Source organism: Nannobrachium achirus, assembly GCF_963921795.1.
Source record: "Nannobrachium achirus genome assembly, chromosome: 23".
NCBI lineage: Eukaryota > Metazoa > Chordata > Actinopteri > Myctophiformes > Myctophidae > Nannobrachium > Nannobrachium achirus.
In genome coordinates this window covers 42,556,384-42,569,522 of record NC_137830.1, presented here as the reverse complement: position 1 = coordinate 42,569,522, position 13,139 = coordinate 42,556,384, and the positions used below count along the sequence as shown (strand labels likewise).

General features: G+C 44.0%; 2 protein-coding genes across 2 annotated transcripts in view; both read left to right on the top strand.

Annotated features, from left to right (window-relative positions):
* The first annotated feature begins 2,026 nt into the window (after nt 1-2,026).
* Nucleotides 2,027-5,915, top strand: klhl42 (kelch-like family, member 42). The gene is made up of 3 exons (XM_080754122.1): nt 2,027-3,239; nt 3,378-3,571; nt 4,100-5,915. The coding sequence occupies exons 1-3, from the start codon at nt 2,476-2,478 to the stop codon at nt 4,546-4,548; spliced, it is 1,407 nt and encodes a 468-aa protein (XP_080610248.1). The 5' UTR covers nt 2,027-2,475; the 3' UTR covers nt 4,549-5,915.
* A 2,971-nt stretch (nt 5,916-8,886) lies between these two features.
* Nucleotides 8,887-13,139, top strand: part of nrip2 (nuclear receptor interacting protein 2) — a 36,923-nt gene continuing 32,670 nt past the window's right edge. Inside the window, exon 1 of the mRNA XM_080754119.1 lies at nt 8,887-9,642. Coding sequence (XP_080610245.1) covers nt 9,487-9,642 — 156 coding nt within the window. The 5' untranslated portion in view covers nt 8,887-9,486. The remainder of the gene's footprint in view (nt 9,643-13,139) is intronic.

Here is a 13,139-nt window from a genome sequence, read left to right as displayed (position 1 = left end):
TAAAATATCATCAATAAAACACTATATGTACAAAGTTTTGATTAATTCATTGAATAATTACAGATACAAGGTCTAGAAAGCACTAGGCTATAGGCTATGGCTTGTTTACATTGGGGTCCTTTGCACTCAATTAGAAAAAGTGGGAAAAAGTGGGAAAGTAAAAAGTCTTTAGTTTATTAGAAAACCCAATACAAGCCAACAGTCAGACAATATGAAACTGCATATAGAAATAAATAAATACATGTTGGTCTAATTCCCAATAGCCTACTTAACCCTGCGCCATCAATGTACGCCATCAATGTACAGTAAAATGTCATATTGGTGCACTTGCCCTGCCTTATTTAACCTGCTGTCTAGGCCTACTAAAGAGACACATGGTAGGCCACAGTTTGGCGGCCAAACTGGTTCTTGCAGCGGAGACAGATTCATGCATAAATACAGGTATACCAGGCAACTGAACTGCTACTTGCCTACTTCTAATAACAATCTAATAACAATTTTAGACTGAACAGGAATTTTCTGGGGTTCCTTTAATTCTACAATGCAGTATTGATACCTGAGTAAAAAAAAATACATATGATTAGGGCCTACTTTTTGCACCACTGTCATCTCTAAACCGCCAGATGGCGCCAACATGAAAACACTCCACTGAAACACACACCACGAGTATAAATACCGGAAGTTACGTATGACAAAATCAAAACATTTACATTCAGGTCCAAGAGTGTATGGCTGCAGGGGTGGAGTCACCTCTCTCAGCAGAAATCTTTCTTGTCAGACCTCTCGTCTCAGGTACAACGGCAAGTCTACAGGGTAAAAAATCTTAAAGGAAGCTGCGTTCCACTGTACTGTGGCTTGTCTGCCTTTTTGGAACACGGAAAATAAAACGTTTCTTTACAATGAAAAGTAACTTTTAATAATAAATAACAGTAGGCTATTGCATTAATTCTTATTGCCAAAAGTTCCTCTTCAAACCTTTATTCAAACTGGAAAATAACATTACAAAAAAAATAAAAAGTTCTTAATAATGAAAAATAACTTTTAATAATCAATATTAGTGGCGAGGGACACCCGGGGACCCCCCCTGAGGACCGGCGGTCCGCGAGAGACACCCCGGCACGGTGGCCGTGAGTCGGCCGGCCTGCGGGGGTCCCTCGCCCGGCTCGCCCGCCGACCACGGGGCGACCGCAGCGACGGTCCGTGAGACCCCCGCCCAGTGGAGGGTCGCCGGCGACGGTCCCCCGCACGGTGGCCGTGAGTCGGCCGCCCTCCACCGGAGTGTCTCTCGCTCTCTCGCGGACCGCCGCTCCTCAGGGGGGGTCCCCGGGGATCCCTCGCCTCGCCTCGCCGCTGATATTTATTAAAATAAATTAACTAATTATTAAGAAATGTGTTATTTTCCAGTGTTCAATAATGGTTTGAAGAGGAATTTTCTGCAATAATAATTTATCCATGTAGCTGTCTCTAAAAACGACTGGGTACCGGTGGCAGTGTTGGTTGGCGAAAACAGCCGATCTACAAGCCCACAAAACGTTGCGCTTGTGATGCGTTGTGAGCCTTGTGAGCTTGTAAGTCTGCTGTGTGACGTCACTCGTAAGCGCCGGAAGCGCGCCGACACACACTTCCGTTCTGAGACGAAAGGTCTGACAAGAAAGATCTGCTGAGGGAGGTGTCTCCAGGCCTGCAGCCATACCCGTCTCTTCAGGTCCGTGAACTGAGCAAATATAGAACTTCCGGTGTCAGAAAACGCAAATATAAGACCTCCGGTTTGAAGCAGTCGCCTTCAAAATAAAATGCTCGTAATTAATTCCATTGAAAAACGTTGAATTTGCAAATTATCGTTAGGGGTACTCGTTAGGGGTACTCTTATTCTGAAGAGATCGCCACCGGAAGTCTTATATTTGCTGACACTAAATTTGTTCACGGAACATAGCCTTTACATTCTGAGTTCTGACAGCTCCGCACAGTCAGTATGTGCTCCTAAATTACTTTCAATACAACCCACACGATGACATGGAACCGCGGCGTCAAGTGTCGGCAATAATCAGCACCACTCACCCGACATTCTTAGCTGATGTAATGACCTTGTGCCGAACGACTGAGGGATGTTAATCAGAGATAAGTGGTTTATTTGGACAGCTTAGCTAGCAGCTGCGGCTCTTCAGTAGCTAGCCTGTCCCTTCAGCCCTATGGGCTGAACATCACCATATATAGGCCGGGTGCCTGTGGAACCGACCACCGCTACGATGTAAACCGTGATGATTCCAGACAGCGTTAGCTTGCGAAGGGGTTGGATTAAGCAAGCAAGTGAAAACGTGTAGAATATATAAGTTCATTGATTGATTGATTTTATTGAATACTTTATTATAAGTTTGCATATAGAAAAAGGTACAGGACAGTACAGTTCACTGATACACACAGCCACCTGTAAGTGACTTTTCCCAACCCGAAAGCATTCCTTGCCTTTCAGTAAACATGTCATCCGACCAAACGATTGCAATCGTGATGGATGACAAGACCTACGAGGTGAACAAAAGGAAGCTGATTGAGAAGAGCGACTACTTCCGCGCGCTGTACAGCTCTGGCATGAGAGAGTCCACGGAGGACTCAGTGCAGCTGCAGGGACTCAGCGTCCTGGGACTGGAGCTGGTCCTGGAGTTCATAAACACGTCCAAGGTGCAGGTTGTCAACGAGACACTCGAGGACCTGATCGAGACCGCCTCGTTCCTACAGGTCACATCCATCCTCAAGCTCCTCAACTCCGAGATCCGCCTGGAGAACTGCGCGTGGCTCTACAGCCTCTCTGAAGTGTACGGAGCCCACGACCTGCGGGACTCTTGCCTCAAGTACATGAGCTGCTACTACCACCCGATGCTGAGGCGGCTTGAGTTCCACAGCTTGCCCTTAGCCCTGCGCGAGCAGGTGCGGGAGATGCGCATGAAAGGCACGGCCACTCTGGTGGCCATTGGAGACTTCAAGTGTCTGTCGCTGGAGGTGCCTGATCAGGATGAGCCCTGGTCCATGCTGCGGTATGGAGAGATGGAGCAGCGCTGGAAGCCGCTCGCCAACAACCTGCCACAGGATATGATCAACGTTCGAGGATACGGCTCGGCCGTCCTGGACAACTACTTGTTCATTGTTGGCGGGTACCGGATGACAAGCCAGGAGATCACTGCAGCACACTGCTATAATCCCTGTAGAAACGAATGGAACCACATAGCCCCCCTCAACCAGAAGAGGTCAGACTTGACCTGTACAATATCCCTGCACAAGACAATACACCTAGACTACCCTGTGTAATAGTGTTTAAGGGTGTCAATGGTTCAGCATTGTCATATTATATCAGCCTAATTTGCTTGCGGTATTTACTCCATTAGGTCCAACTTCAAACTGCTTGCAGTACGAGGGAAGCTGTATGCGGTGGGAGGGCAGTGTCTGGGCACAGTGGAGTGTTACAGCCCAGAACAAGACTGGTGGACCTGTGTCTCCTCCATGCCGGACCCCCTGGCAGAGTTTTCTGCCTGCGAGTGCCAGGGCATGATTTATGTTATGGGTGGATACACTGCAAGAGGTTTGTATTTGTATGTAAAGTTGCAAGAGAATGTCAGTCTCTGGTCACAGTAAACATTTGGTATATTATACTAATACTATTCTCTTTTGGGACAGCGTGGTAATCGTATGACTAAAGGATTTTCTGGATTGCTTATTTACATTTCTTTATCATGTCTCAAACCCCCGCATTTATTTTCATTAGGCCATGGCATGTCCCCTGACCTTGGTACAACTCTTATATGAAAATAGATTTTGGTTTAAAGTAAACATTTTAAACATCATGCATTTTGTATTGGAAAAGTTTCATAGTGAAATGTGTTGTTGCTATAGTCACTCAAACATGTGACTTATCAAAAGTGATTTGATTGTATTGAAATTAGATCCTTCTCAAGGACCCCCGAGGGTCCCCAGACCAAGCTTTGAAAATCAAAAGTTATTCAAAACTGCTCAAAATAATAATTTACACAGACGAATGCAGAAATTCTTGCCAGACCTTGCAGGTCACTGTATTTTACTCTCTCAAGTGTCATTCTGTGCCTCTTGACAGACAGGAACACGAGTGTTCTGCGCTACTGCCCCACCTCGGACACCTGGGCGGTGTTTCGCTCCTGCTCGGCACACGTGCGCAAGCAGCAGATGCTCTCGGTGGAGGACACCATCTACCTGGTGGGGGGCTACACCCACGAGCTGGAGCCGGGCCGGCGGCGGCCCAGCCAGACGGAGGACATGCTGACGGTGCAGTCGTACAACGTCGCCACGGGCGAGTGGCTCCACCTGAAGGAGAACACGTCCAAGTCGGGCCTGAACCTGACGTGCACGCTGCACAACGACGGCATCTACATCATGAGCCGCGACGTCAGCCTGCCCACCAGCCTGGAGCACAGGGTCTTCCTCAAGTACAACATCTTCTCGGACGCCTGGGAGGCCTTCAGACGTTTCCCGGCGCTGGGCCATAACATGCTCCTCTGCTCCCTTTACCTCCCGAATATCCTATGACTGGAGGGGGAGGGGGAAGAAACAGGAGTTGATTTGGACAATAAAGGGTGAGATTATACTTGCCGGGTCTGTGTAGCTTCGAGGGCCTGCAGACAGCGGATGCAATGTGGATGTGATTATACTACAATTCGATGTCTGCAGAGTCGCAGACATGCACACGTGTCAGAGCAACATGGGCTCAAACTGCACTGAATACAAGGCACACTGGACTTTTGCCTTGGCAAGAGGCCATTGTGAGTAGATCGTTTGACCATATCTGGAATTATAGTTATCCTCTGAAGACCTTCAAGTTCAAGTCCTTTATGTTCATAATATAGCAGGCTGAGATGGATCAGCATCTCCTCACTCAACCTCAAACACTGGAACGCAGTCACTGTACTTGTTTGACCGTGCATAAAGTATGTGTGTGGTCGTAAAATCTGGGAATGCACACGAACGACATGAGCTGGTGACGAAACAGACGTCATATGACACTAGCAGACCCTCGCGGCTATGCAGATGTGGCAAGTATAATTTGGCCTTGAGGGAGCTGTAACAGCAAACGGAGCACCAACAGCCAATGTGTGGTTTTATTCTTGCAGAGACTGGGCTTTGTGGCAGTAAACGGGAGCAGCAAAAATAATATCTGGTTGCCAGGCTGAAGGACTTGCGACCTCTGTGCCTAGAGAAACACAATATGCGGTGAAATAGTTACTATATACTGCTATACACTCAATCAAAACACAACCATTAAAAGAAAGCATCAAATCACCTTTTGGCAAGCAAAGTCATAGCGTCCTATCAGCATGCACTCCAAATCTATACAGTAGGCCAGGTCACAATTATATACATTCCTGATGTTTACACTGCAAACATGGGATCTACAATGTTTCTCTATAACTCACTACAAACCTTAAATAAAAGCTACTGCAAATGTCTGAGACAGATTTCAAGACCATATATTCACACAGCGGTCATTAATGTCATACACAAGTACGACATAAGCGCAAAATGGCCACCGTGGGAATGTGAACAGTGGCAGATCTAGATGAAAACATGGCTTTGGTTGTACACTGCCAGTTTTATGCGAGTTGAGATGTGAAATAACTAGCATTAATATGGTTTACAATGAGAAAGTCTTATTTTTAAAATGTACTCTTAAGTGAAGCTAAAGCACAGTTCCATAAAATGGATAATGTACATGTGCCTTCTCCAGCCCAGAGTTGGAGATTTTATACAAAAAACAAAAGAAGGCAAGACTGTACTGTACTAAATAGCCAGCACCTGACCAAAACTGCTGTGTCTTTCCTGTGGGTTTTCACTGCTGAATTAGAATTTTCCTTAAGGTACTTCACTAAAGGTGTGCAAACATGTAGGGTTTAACTTAAAGCCTGTGAAGATAGCATTTACTAATGCAATTCCCTGTACTGATGAGATGCATACCGTTATGTTTTGTTGTTGATAAGGTTTCAGTTTGTCTCTGCGTTATTTGCTTGTTCTGAAACGCCTCAGAAATGACAATAAAGAGATCTTTCAGGGAGCCTCTTTGCAGTCTGGTTTATATTGGCGATAATTGTCTAAATGAATCGGAAAAAGAAATTATCCCGCAGCCAACCTCCCCCTGTGATCCATTTCCTCACGGATGGGATTGTGACATTTCATTTCACTGTCACATAGATTGTGCAAAAATAGCACTGATTTATGAGATGCTGTGCTAAATAATTGCTGATAGCTTAAACCTGACAAGACCAGTCTATGCTGTGTGTATGTGTGATGTTCTGTATACTCCTGGTATGCTGGTTGGTCCTTCCCTCCATGTCCCTGAAGTCTCATTAAAGCTGTCCACAACTCCACATCAATGGAGAACACAAGCTGTTCATTTATTAAGTGTAGTCTAATGATGTACAGTATTTTCTGGACTATAAGGCGCACCGGACTATAAGGCGCACTGTCAATGAATGGTCTATTTTCAAACTGTTTTCATATATAAGGCGCACCTGACTATAAGGCGCACATAATAGACGCTACCGCTGCGTTATGCATCCAACAGATGGAGCTGTGCTAAAGGGAATGTCAATGTCAATGAATGATCCATATATAAGGCGCACTGGACTATAAGGCGCACTGTAGTTTTTTGAGAAAATTGAAGGCTTTTAAGTGAGCCTTATAGTCCGGAAAATACGGTATATAGTAGTCCTGCTGTATCTGGTCTTTCATCAGCCCACAGGATAGAATCAGTGGTGGAAAAGTACTACATCTATTTATTTATTTTACTTAAAAATCAAATAAAAAGTAATGGAAAAATCACTGACCCCTCACACATTAGGATGTCCTTTTAATTTGAAAGTGAAATCAAAATGTACTTGAGTAAAGGTACAAAAGTATTGGCTTCAAAATATACTTGAAGTAGCAAAAGTAGAAGTAGCCTACTCATTATGCAGTTGTAACAAGGAACTAAAGTTTTCATTTCAATAATTGTAGTGGAGTAAAAGTACAATATTTGCCTCTGAGATGTAGTGGAGTAGAAGTAAACGTATTGAAATGAAAGTGGAATTACTAGTAAGGTAAAAGTACCTCAAATTTTTACTTAATAAGTAGAGTACTTGAGTACCACTGGAAGAAATAATAGGATGGAACAAGCCTGACCTAGTCTACGTCACTGTGCTCATTCCTTCGCAGCAGAGCTGGACACTGGTCCGTCACACACCAACCATTCTGAAATAGCCCTCTGTAGAATCCCCTGGGAGCCTTCTAACCGCTATGGCGTTCTGAAGTTCTCTCTCCAGAGCTGGGATCAAGTGTGTATATTCCCAGTCTTCAGGGTCTATGTAGGATGTTCAGGTAGAACGGGTCATGGTTGCAGGTGGAGAGTTGAATATGGCTCCGAAGCAGAGGTCAGGATGGCTTTGGGACACACGTGTAAATTCAGAGACCAGTTTTATATGTTGGTAACCCAAAACAATGAGTTTCAGGACCTAATTTAACCTGCTGAACAGCTATTTAGAATGTCCACATGAAAACATGGTGCTTTTATTCTAACCCAGTGGTTCTCAAAGTGGATTCCAGGGACTCTGTGGGTTCCTTTAGGGGGGGGGGGTCTAAATTGACCCATACAAGTCTACTCTGACCGTGTACAAATGGAACCAAATGAACCCTAACGGGTCCATTTGGTTCCATTTGTACCCTGTCAGAGTTAAGGAGAGACCTTGAAATATGAAAGTTTGAGAAACACTGTTCTAACCAAAGCATATTGGAATGTGACATTGGTGAAATGTGCACCTATACTACATAGATTTGCACATTTATTGTGTGAGAATGTAATGAAGATGTAGCCAGAAGGGGGCAGTACATGCTTATAAAAGTGAAACTACTGAGGAGTCAAAATGTCCACTTCACCTTCACAAGGGCTCCCTCCTTAATGGAAAGATCAGCATATAGTCCCAAAAATTCCAAGTTACAAATGTTGTTTGCTTTTATGTTGTTAGTTTGCTATAAATGTTTAATTCAAGGGGTCCCAGAGGATATAGGGACATTAGGCAGTGGATCAATGCTTGCCATCATTAGGCTCAGATTGATCATATATGTGAGCAGCCTTGATCATATGTGAGCAACCCCAACACACCTTCCCCTGAAATGCCCAAGGGACCAACCAAGTAAATATATTGACTTAAGGATCAGGATATAGAGTGACAGGTGACAGCACCCTGCTGCTGATCCCCATTTAATGACATGTCTCCTGTACCAGATTTAGGTGAGAATTTGCTACATCTCTGACTGCTTTGCAATCTTTAACAACTTAAGCCCTATTTTATACTTGTGTCGTCGTATGACGTCGTCGCATGGTGAAAATAGAAGCTCACAACTTGTTTGCTCGTGGATATGAATTTTGGGGGCATTATTTCTTAGCCTGTAATGACATGCCCAACAGGGACGCCAGGAATTGGTGCCTATATGGGTTCAATTGCAAGGGCATAAGGCAACTAACTACGGCAAGTTACTGTATGCCACTCACTATACAGATTCGGCAGCAGTTTCAATGTTGCTATACATAAACTATGAATTCGTCTCAATAACCTAAACAAAACGGTTTAAGCAGTGGTGGGTTTCTACATTCCTTATGCTCTGAAACAACGACAGGAGTCAGTGTTGAATATGACAGAGAATGTCAGGTTTGGGGTACAAATGGTTAATCTAGGCTGGCAGCCTGGCACTAATTCCTATGCTTTTGTGTTTCCTCTCTGTGGAGCATGTGGGTGATATCTGCTGCTGCATTGTGAGGTGTGTGTGTGTGTGTGTGTGTGTGTGTGTGTGTGTGTGTGTGTGTGTGTGAGAGAGAGAGAGAGAGAGAGAGAGAGAGAGAGAGAGAGAGAGAGAGAGAGAGAGAGAGAGAGAGATCCAAGGGCAGACTACACACTAAGGGGAGGGGAGAATCACATGCACACACACACCATCACAAACCCCATGCAGTCAGTGCTCAGAGCCCTGGCTGAACGTCACATTCTGTCTACATAAGAGGAACATCACTGAACAAAATGATGACTGGACAATAGCTCCTGCAATCTTATAAAAATACATGCCAAGGACTAGCAGAGCAGAACAACCTTCAAGGACAGGACACAGCAAGGTGCAAGAGGACTGATCAGCAGATTATTATATTATTCTGTCACTGAAGACCTACGAGAGGACCTGTAGTACTATACTTACCCTACTATACTAACCCTACTTCCACTGGTGCTCTCTGCCTTCAAGGCTCATCACTTGTGCTGTTTTGGGTTTCTTGGCTGCAAAACAACTCAGTCTGGCTCTGTCTTCTTCCTAAGATCAAGATCTCAGCGCAAGTTATCCGCTCTGCCTCAGCTGTAGCGTGTGCCGTTTAGTCTGCCACAGGCTGACTGTGCTGCTCTAGGCTCCGTGCTTGCTTCTGTGTGAAGCAGCGTAAAACAGACTCAAGTCAAGACCATGAGTGAATCTAAGAAAGGTGAGCTAGCCATCCGCGACAAAGCCCTACAGCATCAGCAACGGCGTCTGAAGCAGGCCACCCAGTTCACACACAAGGACTCGGCTGACCTCCTGCCCCTGGATGGGCTCAAGAGAATGGGCACCTCCAAAGACCTGGTGAGTGAGAGAATGGCCTTCAAAATCAAAATGTTATTGCATTGCTTGCTACAGTGTTTGGCAGGCTGGAGTTTACTTTGAATGCTTTCCCAATGGGCTGAGCTCCCTGGCAGATAAGATCATGAAATGAGCTTATTTGGACATTTGACTCATGAGATTGTTATCTGTACATTGCCAGCTGGTTGGTTGTATCTGTGGGGTTTGTTTTGTGTGCTGGTGTAGAGTTAAAACGAAAATAATGCATGAAGGTTTTGTGGTATCAATTTTCTAAAAGCAGTGTTTCTCAAAGTTGGGTTAGGGGACCCCCAGGGGTCATTGGAAGAGTTCCATGGGGCCACAGAATAATTAGGAAGTTTAAATTCACTATTATGTCATTGACTAGAAGTTAGCCCAATCAGATAATGTTTGACTATTCCAATCATAGGTTATCTCCTCACCTAGTAGAAAGACAGTTGTAGAATTCTGTAATAAATCTAATGTAAACAGAGATTGTCTCGTATGGGTGTCCATGGCACAAAATATTTTCAAACAGCCTAATATGTATCAATTTGGGTGTCCTTGACATGAACATTTTATTCTTTGTAAAAGCCACATGCATCAGAAGTTGTACAAAGATAGAACGGTAAGTGATGAAGAGGATAATCACACATCATGGCCACATAATCTCTGACAGACATCCAGCACAGGAAGGTTTTATCTGTCAATGTCAGTTGATTAATTATAAGAAGCTATTGGAATCAGTGGTAACAAGAGAATAATTGTAGGGCTTTCTGTTACCCCCAATGCAATATCTTTCGAGCTGGGGAGCCGCCATGAAAAGGAGAGGAACATGAAAGATTCAGGGTTCGGTCTGTTCTGCACACACAGGCAGGAATGTATTGAAACTCATAGAGAGAGAGTGTTACATTAATGTTGTATTATTTGTACAGTGTGAAAATGTAACCCAGAGTTAAATTAACACTAAATTAACAGGATTTGATTGTGTATTCATTCAGGAATATGCTGCCACAGAGACAGACACTCCTTAAAAAGCTGAAGATATAGCATAGGATAGATACACTTCTGTAAAACAGAACTAGCTGAGTATCAGCTGGCAAATCCAACTCTTTTCCTCCTCTCTATAGCTCAAGCCATCAGAAAGCCCATTAACAGCTCTTAAACAGAAGCTCCCTAGGTGCTGAAGACAGCATCTGTTGCCTCTCTGTAATGATGCTTTCACTGCCCCACTGTCAACTCCAGACACAGCTCTGACAGATTCCTCACAACTCCCCAAGAAGCAATTTCAGCAGCCCGGAGCCTGTTATTAACATTATCAGATCAATGCCCAGCTCCTTCTGGTATTTAGGCCTTGTCCTTGAGCAAGGCACTGCACTGCACTGCACATGGCAAAAGGGATTCATAGGGAACAGTCATGGATGAATACTGATTGACATTCAAGGGTGCATGAATCACCAACTTAGTCAAGAGGAATTTGTGGAAGAAAGAAAGAAAGAAAGAAAGAAAGAAAGAAAGAAAGAAAGAAAGAAAGAAAGAATGAAGGCACTGTAAAATACAGACTATATAGTACAATATTGTTTACCTATTGGTACAAATATTCCAAGGCTCTCTCTAGCTTGTAAACGTTTTTTTTTTTTTTTTTTTTTTAAGTGTGATGGTACAGTCATGACCAGGATGAAAACTGATTGACATGAAGGGTGCATGACCTTAGTCAAGAGGAATTTATGAACGAAATTACAAAAGTATTTTAATGAATGCAGCTAAATCTAAACTCCATCTTTGGCAGCCTGTATTTTCTACATCTATTACAGGGGGATGACACTATCGTGAGAAGTCAATTATATTCTCCTTGGAAGAAGAATGAAATTAATTTCAATAGCTCTTGAAACTCAATTTGCGATGCAGTGTGGCCTCAGGGATCAGGTCAATGTCAGCCATTGCTGACAATCGTCTGACAGTCTAGCACTCTTTCTATCAACTGCAATAATAGTTTCAGGATTTTAACAGAAGCTCAGTGGCCTTGAGTTTAGAGTGTCAGTCCGGAGACTGGGAATCATCATGGCTGAATCATATCAAAGACTAAAGAAGCATGTCTGTTTAGCACTCAGTATCAAATGTTGGAATGGGGGTGCGTCCCTGCGACATACTAGTGTCATGTCCAGCTGGTGTACTTCAAGTCAAGATGAACAGGAGATGGGCTCCTGACCTATGGGCCACATGGCTCGGGAACCGTTGGTTCCCAAGGCTACTTACTTTTCTCTTGTATTAAACAGGAGAAAAGCTTCTCTAAAACCCAATATCCCAGTAGTCTGTCTGTTAAAAAACTGTGCCTGTACATGAGCATATTCATATCTGCCTGTGCTCAGCTTTCCATGGGCATGAGACAGTTCTGAAATGGCATTTCAGTTATTCATGTATTATGCAAATTAGCCTCTTACCCACCACTTTTTATAATAGTGTATGCGCCTGACATCATCATCATACCCGAAAGTTATGCAGGAACGCCTACTGAGTGGCAAAAAAAATACTTTCTGGCCTTGACAGCCCATACATCCAAACAGAAAAGTCCTATCTGATTGCATTAAACAACGTTAAACAACATTAAACTCACTTTGCCACTCACTTTGCCACTCGATTTGCCACTCACTTTATGCATGCCCTCTATATTTAAAATGGAAAAGAAATGGAGCACTGTACTGTATGTACTGTATTATACTGTGGGACAGAAACCCTTTATCTCTATATTTCATGTTTCATTTCATTTTTCTTGAGCTATAGCAGGCCTGTCCAGTCCATTCCTTAATTCAACACTGGAGCCTGTTATGTAAGAGTGGATTTATCTTCGCTGCTCTCTTTAGCCCAGGGCCCTCTCACTCACAGCATCATCACTCCAGAGTAGACATGTTGTACCGTAGTGGCCAGACTCAGGAACCAGTGGGCATAAAAAGACCAAACACAAGCCATCATTCAAGCACAAGAGGGAAGGGAGAGGAGGCAAGGGGCAACCTGAACTGGGTTGATGGAGGATGAATGATTTAATAAGGCATTGTGGCATTCCAGCATCCTCGTATAAATCTCATAAATGCACAAAATCGCTGCGTGCGTGTGAGTGTGTCTGTAGTTCACGTATCTCGAGAACCGTCTTGAGCAAGCGACACTTCTGGATGTGTCGAAGTGTCCTTCAGCAAGACAACTCCTGGGGATACGCGGGTTGGTGCTTTGCCATCGCACATTACATGCATTATGGTACCGGTACATAATGTGTCTGCTACAGTATGTGTGATTGAATGAGTGAATGTGAACTACTTTGTAAAGCACATTGGAGTGGTATAAAGAAGTGTTATATAAAATGCAGTCCATTTGCCTTTGGAACATAGAGAGACGACAAGTAATGTGCATGTGTGTGTGTGTGTGTGTGTGTGTGTGTGTGTGTGTGTGTGTGTGTGTGTGTGTGACTGTGATCCCATCAACACCTCAGCTGGGATGTTGTGTGTAGCTGA